The sequence below is a fragment of the Dendrobates tinctorius genome, unplaced genomic scaffold, assembly GCF_039654945.1.
Source record: "Dendrobates tinctorius isolate UK_male_01 unplaced genomic scaffold, ASM3965494v1 ptg000020l, whole genome shotgun sequence".
Classification (NCBI taxonomy): domain Eukaryota; kingdom Metazoa; phylum Chordata; class Amphibia; order Anura; family Dendrobatidae; genus Dendrobates; species Dendrobates tinctorius.
Window position 1 is genome coordinate 43,203,687 of NW_027361688.1, and position 11,840 is coordinate 43,215,526.

An 11,840-nucleotide genomic window follows, 5' to 3' on the forward strand; every position below is an offset into this window, starting at 1 on the left:
GCCCGTGTCCACGCGTCGCTCGTTGGCGCCAGCAGGAAGTGCCCGACGAGAAATGGAGCTGCACGATCTTGCGTGATCAGCGACAGTCAGCGGGTTAGCCAGTCAGAGGAATGTATCACACATAGCGATATTGCTAGTGATATCGCTGCTGCGTCACAAAATCGGTGACGCTTTAGCGATATCGCTAGCGATATCGCTATGTGTAAAGTCCCATTTATAGATGCCTCCAATGAGATAAGAGGAACTTCCAACTCCCTGGCCATGGCAGCATTCAAAACCTAATCTCAGCCCCACAATCAACAAAAACATTACACTCCACACTTTTACCGCTAAATGTGACAACAATAGGTAAAAGTAATATTTTTTTCCTAGGGATACATGAGCGCCCAGCTGGGGATAGCCGAATCCAACTAGGCACAGTTATTTCCCACAGTTGCTAATGCCATCTTTGCTCCCTTAACTCCAGAGAGATACCAACTCCACCAAGCTTCATGGGTTCTCCCTCAGCCTCAAAACTGAAGGAGGGTCGAGGGTATGGATGAACTCCACCTGAGGGAAAATTCCTCCCGGCATCTCTCCTATCTTCTCTGATCACATTGCACTTTGCACTGCGAATGTCATGGCAGCCTCAAAAGACCAGGGAGGAGAGTGGTGCACTAGCATATATTTAATATGGTTGGTAAGCCCAGACAGGATAGCACTATGAAAAGTGGCATTATTCCACTCATTTTGTGTGACCGATCTACGAAACTGGGATCATTAGTCCTCCACAATGAGGTCCTGCTGACATAACACCTTAAGATTGGATATAGCTACGGCCATCTGGTAAATCTGCCCTATAGCCTTAAAAAATTCATATACTAATGAGAGTATGGATGAACCCGAGGGTAATGAAAATGCCCAGGACTGGGGATCCCCTCTAAGAAGGAAAATAACAAAACCAAACCGAGTACCTTCATTCCGAGAGGAAAAAGGGTGAAGTTGAAAATATGAATTGCAACCCTTTTTAAAATGATTAAATTGCTTCTGATCTCCCCCCAAAATACACGTAGGGGCTAGGGGTGCTTTAGATTCTATGGGAATAATCCCCGTTGCAGGACTGGGGTTAGACCTTGCCTGGGTAGAGGGAACTCCCTGAGCTAGGGTCTGACTGTGCTGATTCAAGGTGCTGGCCAAATCCTGGAACATTTCCAGAAGACCATGCAGTAAGCTGCATGACTGGATACATTTTTCTTTTTTTTTTTATATATATTAGTGGCTGTTTATTCTGTTATGAGCAATTGCAGAGAGACCCAGCAAGACTGGCAACAAACCAGCAAAGGCACAGACAGACACAGTTGGCACAAGCTGCCCCAGCTAGGCGAGCCTTAAAGGGCTGGCATACTCTTCACCCAGCTCCCAGTAATTTGGAACGGAATTTGGGTAGAGCCCTTCCCAGTCCTGCTGTTGCCAAGGCAGCTGGGGTCTATTGCCTCTGCAAGAAACTGGGAGTGTAGCACAAAGATAAAAGGAAGCAAACCCTTAGGCCGGGATTACACATGTGAGAAACTCAGACGAGTGTCGCATCTTAATACCTTGCACTGCCGCCGACACTCGGGAGTGGAGCGTGCGGCTGCATGTATTTCACTGCCGGAAGTGATGTTTACCCAACGCGCATTACCGGACACATGCGCTGATGTTTGGGTGACATAGTTGAGCTGCTACACATGATATAAATAGAATGGGATTCACATACAACAGTACTCCGCACCCTGATGAAGAGAATGCGAAACGCGTGTTGGGGCAGTGCAGCGCTTTTCCTTTAGAGCACAACATAGGTAAGCACTATAATTAGGGGTTTACTGGACCACTGTATATGATGTGTATTGACACTTTTTTCATCTCCTACTTATCAATATGATTGTTTCTAGTCCAGGTTTTACCCCTTGATGTATTGCACTATGCATTTTATGTGACGATTGCTTGCCATGATGTGGAAACTGCATTTAGTCTCTACCTGATCTCTTGCGTATTTTTTGTCTTTTGATTTTTTGGTACTTGTAATTACTATTGTAATATTTGTGTGTTATAAATCTATACCTTTTTAATACCTTTTTGGACTGTTTTCTCCCAAAAATGTTTTCTCTTTGTTCCGTATAAATTGATATATCTTGAAGAGTCCTTATCTAATGCCCTGGTTGAGGTCTATCAACTGGGTTTGTGGCCAGGTACGGACTGGGGCTGAAATTCAGTCCTGGCATTTGAAATGACACAGGCCTATGTTGTCCCTGTCCCCATGAACCAGATGGGATGTGTTACTAATATTACCCTGGAGAGAGGAAAGGAAGATTTTCTACAAGACCAATATTTCTAATGATACCCGTGGCCCGCTGGGGTAAGTGACAGAGTCAGCAACTTTGTGTTTCATCACAACTCTTAACAGTATGGGTATTTTTGAGAACACCGATTCTGTTAACAATGTAGCAGACAAGGCAGCCCATGACCAGACAGGCCCTTCTGGCATTTGCCAGAATTGCCAGATGTCCAGTCTGGCCCTGTTTGTGGCCCACAGGGTATGGTTACATTATTCCCGTTAGTGGTGTTGTTTTGTCTAGTATTAGACAAAGCAGCATCCTGTGCTGCCCGGTAACCTGGTAACACAGCGTCCCCGTGAAGTAAAATCTGTGGGATATACGACATCCTGGGTCCCTACACATCCAAATACTCCAGAACGCAACGCTCCATAAGAATGGGATGGTCTCCTGCACGCGGGCTAGCTCCGACTCCAGGGGGAAAACAAACCACTTCCTGATAATCGGGGAAGGCTGACAGTGTACTCTCTCGGGATCAGCAGGACAATGGCAGCACTTGCAACCGGTGTAACATAGCAACAGACCCGATCCATTCCCAGGTGGAAGCACAGAACCGCAATTCCTAGTGCCTGTATTGTCATGTAAAAATATTTCTCCCTACTCCCACTCCCTACTTCCAGCAGAGCTGACAATTTATTTTCTTATGTATATATTGTATTGTAGTGTTCTTCGGAATAAGCAATTTTCCATTCATTAATGCTCATCTGTGTTAGTATAAAATAAAGATGTGCAGAAGAATCAGGTTCCCCATGTAGAGGGAACATGCCCACAAATACGTAAAGACAATGGTGACATTGATCTACAATAGCACCAGGGGTCCAATAAATACATGCTCACGTGCTTTGGCAGAACTTCAACTAGACAGTTACATTTACGCTTTGTATATTATTAAAAAAAAAAGCTTTGTCCTTTGACAGCTATTGCATGAAGTTAGTTATCAGTCAGGAAATAAAGAAGCGCAGTGACAGCTTGTGTTGTTGTGGCAAAATATAAAATCCAGCAATAAATGCAGTAACGAGTTGTGAGTGGCAGCAAAGAGCGTCGACAGGCAGTAAACTCAGCAGACAGTTGTCTATCTAATCGCTTATACAGAATAAAAGTTAAGCCTTACAGTATATTATGAGTTTCCACAGGATAAGTAATAAGTGTCTGATCACTGGGGGGGGTTTCACCTCTAAGACCCCTTCTGATCAATGGAAGTAGAGTACCAAGACCCCAGTCCTCCTCGCTGGGGACAGCACTATAATTAGCTGTTTTCATCAGCCCTTTAGATGTTAAAGAAGTTGTCTGTCCACTATTTGGACAACTCCTTCTCATACCCCACGCTTGGTCCTGATAAAATAAAAAGCTTATACTCACCTCCTGTGCCGGCGCTGTTCCCATGGTGTCGGCACTCACTCCCAAAGGGCCTCCCATGCTGTTTTTATGACATGGGACCCCTGCTCCTAATCAGCGCTGGCGTCACTGTCTCCGCCTTCTGTCGAATTGAACATGAGGAATTCGAAAACATCTGCAGCCCAGACTTGCTCTTCATGTTCAGTTTTGAAGGTGCGGAGAGTGATGCCAGTGCTGATTGGGCATCGGTCTCACGTGTCACAACAACAGCACGTGAGCCCCGAGTAGAGCGAGTGCCAACACTGATTGTAAGTTTTTTTATTTTATCAGGGCCAAACATTCAAATCAAGAGGGGGGTTATCCTAGTAGTGGACAACCCCTGTAATTAGAGGAACAGGATAAATGTATGACCACTGGTCTATTAACTTTTCTCACTGCACAACTAAATAGAGAGCTAGGAGGAGTAGGGAAGAAAGGGCATTCACTTGGAGGGACCCGCCCAGAATAAACTACTACCCTAACTGTATCAGCATGTGCAGCATGTCAGTATAGATAGGTTCTACTGTAGAGCAGGGAGACATGGTCTCGCTGCCCTTCTGCTTTCTGTTCTGTAGGCTTCAGTTCGCTATAGGCCTGTGGTCTGCAAAATGGAAGTGTGACATTCTGGGCAAGTAACAAGCAGAGCAACGTAATGATGTCATCATGCCATGACTCATATGTCTATTGCTTGCCCCATTGTGATGACACAACTGTGTTGGTCCGCCCTCGCTTTTACATTGTCTAGTGGCGGACTTGCTAGGATCTGGGAATAAGTGAGTATATAATGTGAGGACTACTCTGTGGGCCATCATACAATGTGGGGGCCATGATACAGTGTGTTGGCCATCATGCATTATGGGATTACTGTGGGGACATGATAAAATATGTGGGCTACTGTGGACGCCATCATATGGTGTGGAGGCCAACATACAGTGAGGGAGCTACTGTCAGGCCCATCCTACATCGTTGGGGCCATCATACAGTATGTGGGCCTTCACAAAATATAGATACCACTGTTGGTCCTTTATTCAGTGTTGGAACTATTGTGAGGGCATCATACTGTGTATAGGGGAGCTGTGGGGGCATCACACTTTGTATAGTGGAGCTGTGGACTCATCATACTATGCATAGTAGAGCTGCAGGCCCACTATATTGTGTATAGGGGAGTTACGAGATCATCATAATTTGTATAAAGAAGCTGTGGGCCAATCATAGTGTGTGTAATGCTCGCGCCATGACTGGCATGAGCGAGGATTGTGGCCCCACTGTGCCATAAACCAGACTACCCTGGAGGGGCGTATCTAAGAAGCTACAGTGGTGGTGTTCACTGGAACCTATATTGGTGAGGTCAGGCTTCTGCGGCAGGTAGTTACCAGGTACCACTCCTGGCTGTAGCAGCTGATCCCACTGGGGGACGGAACACTAATGACAGGTGTGGGCAAGTACAAACGGGCACAACTGGAACTCTGGCGGGCACGGCTGTTACTCTTGCAGGCAGGCGGGCACGGCTGGCACTCTGGCAGGCAGGCGGGCACGGCTGGCGCTCTGGCAAGTAAGCGGGCACGGCTGGCACTCTGGCAGGTGGGCACGACTGGCACTCTGGTAGGCAGTCGGGCATAGCTTGAACTCTGGCAGGCAGGCACGGATCAAACTGGAGGAACCGGAACCGTAACGGGTAGGGCAGGAACACAGGCAGGTACGAGTAGTATAACAGAACAGGTAAGAACCAGTTCAGACTAGAGGGACAGGGACTTTTAAGTTTGTGTTTGCTCATCTCTAATTGATAGTGATTCTTTAAGCATGTGTTTATAAAAAATACTCATACAGCTTTGTTTGTTTCCCATTTGAGGTCCTTCAGAACATTAGGCTCACATGGTCACTGCCTGCCCTTTAATTTTAATGGCATCATATAGTTTTTATCACTTTTTTTAGAGGTAAACTTATGTGTAATATCTTAATCTCATGCTATATAATCCTGAGCTCTAGTCTACTGGGAAATGTACGGATGCTGTTACTTATGTTTGTAGAATTAAAGTAGCCTTTATTTTACTTAGTAATTGTCCCAGACCAATAATTACCTTTTTAAGTGAAAAGTGAAAATGCAATAAACATTTTCTCCTGGCAAGTCTCATTTTATGTGACCCAGGCTCATATGTTACTGAAAGATTTTGGCCTCTGAAAACAAAGAACAAAGGAAGCTTTTCTTGTGGAATTAGTCCAGAACCAGAAGTAATTTGCTATATCAACACTATGGTTTGTGTAGGAGTAGAAGACTTCTATCAGGCTTCAGTATGGTGTGCGGACATAAGGTTGTCTTCTCAGTTAGCTATTTTATATGATATGGTCTGAATACATTTTATAGTCTGTGCTGTCAATCATTCAAACAGAATAATTGACACCTATCTTATAAATAAACGACTTTAGATAAGCATAACTTAAAACATTGTTAATACACATTTTTTTTATAGAGCCAATATATTCCGCAGCACTTTACAATTCAGAGCAGACTTGTACATTTTGAATGCACAAGCCACCAGCTTCCTGCATTGCAACAGTTAACAGCTGCCAGCCAATCAGAGGCCAGGAGCTGACATTGGTGCACATGGTGTCAGGATGGAGATGACACATGGGGGTAGGATGAAGACTACACATGGGGGCAGTATGGAGACGACACAAGGGGCCATGATGGTAGGACATATGGGGGTCAGATAGAGTCATATGGGGCAATGATGGGAGAAAATATGTTGGCAAGATGAAGACTTGGGGAAAGGATGGGAGAAGATATGGTGCCAGGAATGAGAGACATGGGGGCCAAGATGGGGGTTGTTATTACAGGAAGGGGCCTGGATGTGGAACTTATAACTGTAGGGGCTAATTAAGGGATATTGCTGCTGTGATGTATTTTATTTTTGAGAAAGCTGTTTTCAAAGGGGGGTTCCTGTTCCTGTGCAGGGCAACATTATGTCGCTGTTTTTCTCATCTGGTGCAGTATATGAGTTGGAGAAAAATTGAGAATGTGCTCTGGAAGAGGTGCTCTAGATAACTTTGTTTTATTTCCTGCAGAGTCCTGGCTGGAAGAAGTGATGGCGATCTGTGCTGGATGAGGAAGAAAAGCAAAAATGAAGGACTTCAACTAAAGAACTCACTGGTGGATCAGTGTATTACGTGTACAGTGACACTATACATTGTATACTATGTATAGAGCTCCTTTGTATTATGCCACTTATCATAATATTAGTATTGTGTTTTTATTAATGATCAATATTGTAGCATTCAGTCACTGTGTGGTGGTGGTGGTGGTGGTAATACGCGATCTGGTCATGGTGTGGCGGTATTTGTCCCTAGTATGTGGTATTATTTGGTCACTATGGGGTAGTAATAGGTGGTCCGGCTATGCTATGACGGTATTTGTCCCTTGTATGTGGAATTATTGGTCATTTTAAAAAAATGTATGTGAGACATTCCCTTGAGGAAAAAAATAATAATGGTCATCCCCCCAGTCCCATCACTCTTATTCCCTTCTTTTGAGGTCCACACCATCAGGCTCTTCCGTCCCCTCTCCCTCAGGGTAGCGGTCATATACCGGCCCCCAGGCTCACCCACCCACTTCCTTGACCACTTTTCAGCCTGGCTGCCACACTTCATGTCCTCAGAACTACCAACCCTCATCCTGGGAGACTTCAACATCCCCATTAACAGCCCTAATTCCACATCTGCATCCCAGCTTCTATCACTAACCACCTCTCTAGGCCTCTCACAGCTTTCAACCTCTGAGACACATAAGGACGGTAACACCCTTGATCTGGTCTTCTGCCGGCTCTGTTCAATCTCCCACCTAAACAACTCACCGCTTCCACTCTCTGACCACAACATTCTCTCCTTCATGCTCACAAATCCTCGCCCACCCCAGCTCATTCCTACCTACCACACAGTCAGAAATCTACAAGCTATTAACCCTCAGACACTTTCAGATTCCCTACACTCATCTCTGTCCCCAATCTCCTCTCTTTCCTGTCCTAATCTGGCTGTTCATCACTACAATGACACTCTTAGAAGCACCCTTGACCAAGTAGCTCCCCTCACCCTCAGAACCTCCAAACACAGAGTAAAACAGCCCTGGCTCACATCGCAAACTCAACTTCTCCAGCGATGCTCCAGGAGTGCTGAACGCCTATGGAGAAAAACCCGCACACCAGAAGACTTCATCTACTTCAAATTTATGTTAAGAACCTATAACGCTGCCCTTCACCTTGCCAAACAGACCTACTTCACCACCCTGATCTCCTCACTAACCAACAACCCCAAGAAACTTTTTGACACTATTCACTCCCTCCTCAGGCCAAAAGCACAAGCCCCGATCACAGACATTTGTGCTGATGACCTGGCCTCCCACTTTACAGAAAAAATAGATAATATCCGTCAAGAAATCTGCTCCCAACCACCAAGTGCTGTGACTCCCATCCCTTCCTGCATCTCCCCTGGCTCACTCTCCACATTTGATCCCATCACAGAAGAAGAAGTCTCCAGACTCCTCTCTTCTTCTCGTCCGACTACATGCACTACCGACCCCTTTCCCTCACATCTCCTCCAGTCTCTCTCTCCAGTCGTCACAACCCACCTAACTACAATCTTTAATCTCTCCCTCTCCTCGGGCATTTTCCCATCCTCCTTCAAACACGCCATCGTTACTCCATTACTAAAGAAACCTGCTCTCGACCCATCCTGCACAAACAACTACAGACCAGTCTCCAATCTCCCCTTCATCTCTAAACTTTTGGAACGCCTAGTTTACTCCCGCCTTACCCGTTACCTCTCCATTCACTCCCTTCTAGACCCTTCACAGTCCGGCATCCGCCCCCTACATTCGACTGAAACTGCACTCATCAAAGTGACCAATGACCTTCTGACAGCAAAACGTAACGGTGACCACTCTCTGCTCATTCTTCTTGACTTATCTGCAGCTTTCGATACTGTTGACCACCATCTCCTACTCTCTAGGCTCCAGTCACTAGGCATTAAGGACACTGCACTCTCCTGGTTCTCTTCCTATCTCTCTGACCGCTCCTTCAGTGTTTTGTTCTCTGGCTCCACGTCATCTCCTCTTCCTCTTGCTGTCGGGGTACCTCAGGGCTCAGTCCTTGGCCCCCTTCTTTTCTCTCTCTACACGGCCCCAGTTGGACAGACCATCAGCAGATTTGGCTTTCAGTACCATCTTTATGCTGATGACACACAACTATACACGTCTTCCCCCGACCTTACCCCCGCTGTACTACAGAACGCCAGTGACTGTCTGTCCGCAGTCTCCAATATCATGTCCGCTCTCTATCTGAAACTCAACCTCTCCAAAACTGAACTTCTTCTGCTCCCGCCGTCTACTAACCTCCCTAAATCTGACATTTCCCTCTCCGTGGGTGGTACCACAATAACACCCCGGCAGCAGGCGCGCTGTCTGGGTGTTATGTTTGACACCAATCTCTCCTTCACATCCCATATACAATCCCTTGCCCGCTCTTGCCGCTTACACCTAAAGAACATCTCTAGAATCCGCCCTTTTCTCACTATGGAAACAACAAAAACCCTCACTGTTGCATTGATCCACTCTCGCCTGGATTACTGCAACGCTCTATTAATTGGCCTCCCCGTCACTCGACTATCCCCTCTCCAGTCCATACTTAATGCAGCGGCCAGGATCGTCCATCTGGGTAATCGGTACTCGGACGCGTCCGCTCTTCGCCAGTCCTTACATTGGCTGCCCGTTCATTATAGGATCCAATTCAAAGTACTTGTTCTCACCCACAAAGCTCTCCACAGTGCGGCACCCCCTTACATCTCTTCTCTCATTACTGTCTATCGGCCTAGCCGATCGCTGCGCTCTGCAAACGACTTTCGACTAACCTCTGCACTAATCCGTACCTCCCACTCCCGACTCCAAGACTTCTCCCGTGCTGCTCCTATCCTCTGGAATGCTCTACCCCAAGAAATCAGGACTATCCACAATTTGCATAGTTTTAGGCGCTCCCTCAAAACACACCTGTTCAGAGCGGCCTATCACATTCACTAATCAAAGTCATTCTCTGTGTAAGTGTGCGTGTGTAGCCCATTCACTATCTCCAACCATCCTTCACTCCCGCAAGATGGCTGGACCTTCATTGTAAATACACCATTGTAAATACACACCTGTACTCTGTATCTCCCTCACCTCATTGTAGATAGTAAGCTCTCACGAGCAGGGTCGTCTTATTTCGCTTTAATTATTGTATTGTTAGCGTTGTTACTTATGACTTGTGTTTTGAAACTGTTAAACTGTAAAGCGCTGCGGAATATGTTGGCGCTATATAAATAAAGATTATTATTATTATTACCTAAGAATAGTATTGGGTATTTTAAGAAATGTTTAATAGGTTAGAGTAGTGCCCTGCCAAAGAAAATATCTTGTCATGGTGGCATCTTGAAAAATCTTTTGGCCAAAATAAAACTAATGGCTATGTATGTAATATGTTGTTTGATAGGAACTGTTAATGTGCGATTGGTGAGGATGTGGTGCAGAAGTGTAGTTTTTTTCAAAAGTGGGCAGTGGTACTGTGGAGTGGACGTGTTTAGGGGTGGAGATTGTACTGGGTGGAACCTGGGCAGAGTCTCTAGGCTTCCTGTTGGAAGCCCTGTTTCGTGGTGTATAGTTACATTGCCTACCTACAGAGGTAAATTCAACCTAGTCCTACATAGGTAACAAGGTAGAGTAGAACCAGCAGAAAGGTCACAATGGTCTTATCACCTATATAACAATGAAAGGGGAGCAGAAAAGAGATTTGTCCTTGACCTGAGATATGTAGAGGCTTTGATACTTACGGTACCAATCAGTGTTCTTTAAAATGAAATTTTAATTGTAAAGACAATCTTAAGGAAGAACTATCGGTGTCTTCATTAGAGAAGTTCAACGTTTCAGGCCTGCAAACACCCAGTGAGCACTTTACCAGTAAATTACATACAAAATGCGTTCTCTCACATTTCGAGCTGTATCCTTTCTTCACCTGAAAGGAAAAACTCTCCTGGGTTTGTAACCCTGAGGTCTTTTCATTTCATCGGCTAATGAGAATCAATCAGACAGATGTGTGTTTGTGTGCACGATTCCCAGTGTCTGATTATTCTTCCGGCAGCTGATTGAAAGAAAGTCAGAAGTTTTTTGTTTTTTTAAAAAACTTACTCAGCCCCATGTAGAGAGACAGCGATGAAAGGAAATGTACAATAAGTTATCTTATTATCTATAGTTTTGTTTTCTTTTAGCACTTCTGATGTCCTTCAACATCTTACATACTTAAGTTTAAGTCCAAACTTTAATAAGTTTTCATCTAAAGTTGGTCATGAACAAAAGATAGTTGTTGGACAAACAGGTATTTGGCAGTTATATCTCTGAACACCCCCTACAGCTACATACTCCTCCATCAATGTAGAAAGCAAGCTAAGGTCTAAAAGTGACAGAGCAAAACATTCGATAGCATACTCATCGCCTTTTCCTCTGACATATGGTGAAAAGCAGCTAAAATCCATCCTGCTCATAACAATAAGGACTACTCGTTCCCTAGTTGCCTATTGAAGTCTTTAGAGAGGGAAGGGTGAAGATAACAGGAATAGATTGAGAGATGCACAAAGAAATGTTGATTTTTTTATTATTGTAAGTATTTAGTACTCTCCCGTGCCGGATTCACAGCTACAGGGCTAAGTATACTGCTGATTAGTGTCCTAAATGCTGCTGTTGCAGAGAGTGCGCTATGTACCTTTCAGTTGTACATCAGAGACCTCATATCAGCTTTTCTCCACCCACTAGCTCAGAGATAACTGAAACTTAAAGAATGAACCTACTTAGGGGATTGCTGGTAGAAAAAGGTAGCATGCAATCCAAATAATGGCCAAAAATAGTGTTTTTGTAAATGTACTTACATGTGACAGTCTTTTCTTAAACTGCAAGTTTTAACCTATAAAAATTATGACTGCCTGCAGAGTCCACTAGAAGTAACTTAGGAGCTTCCTGAATTCTGTTTTATTATTTAGTTAACTGGGTCACCAGTATGCAACCAGCTCGTAAAGGCCCACTAGTGGTATCTGCAGCAGCCAATTTTA

General features: G+C 44.9%; 1 protein-coding gene across 3 annotated transcripts in view; it reads left to right on the forward strand.

Moving 5' to 3' along the window:
- Positions 1–10,212, forward strand: part of LOC141083655 (uncharacterized) — a 319,881-nt gene extending 309,669 nt beyond the window's left edge. For all 3 annotated transcript variants that reach the window (XM_073568031.1, XM_073568030.1, XM_073568032.1), the window contains exon 3: positions 6,789–10,212. In XM_073568031.1, coding sequence (XP_073424132.1) covers positions 7,210–9,786 — 2,577 coding nt within the window. In that variant the 5' untranslated portion in view covers positions 6,789–7,209 and the 3' untranslated portion in view covers positions 9,787–10,212. The remainder of the gene's footprint in view (positions 1–6,788) is intronic.
- Positions 10,213–11,840: the final 1,628 nt, after the last annotated feature.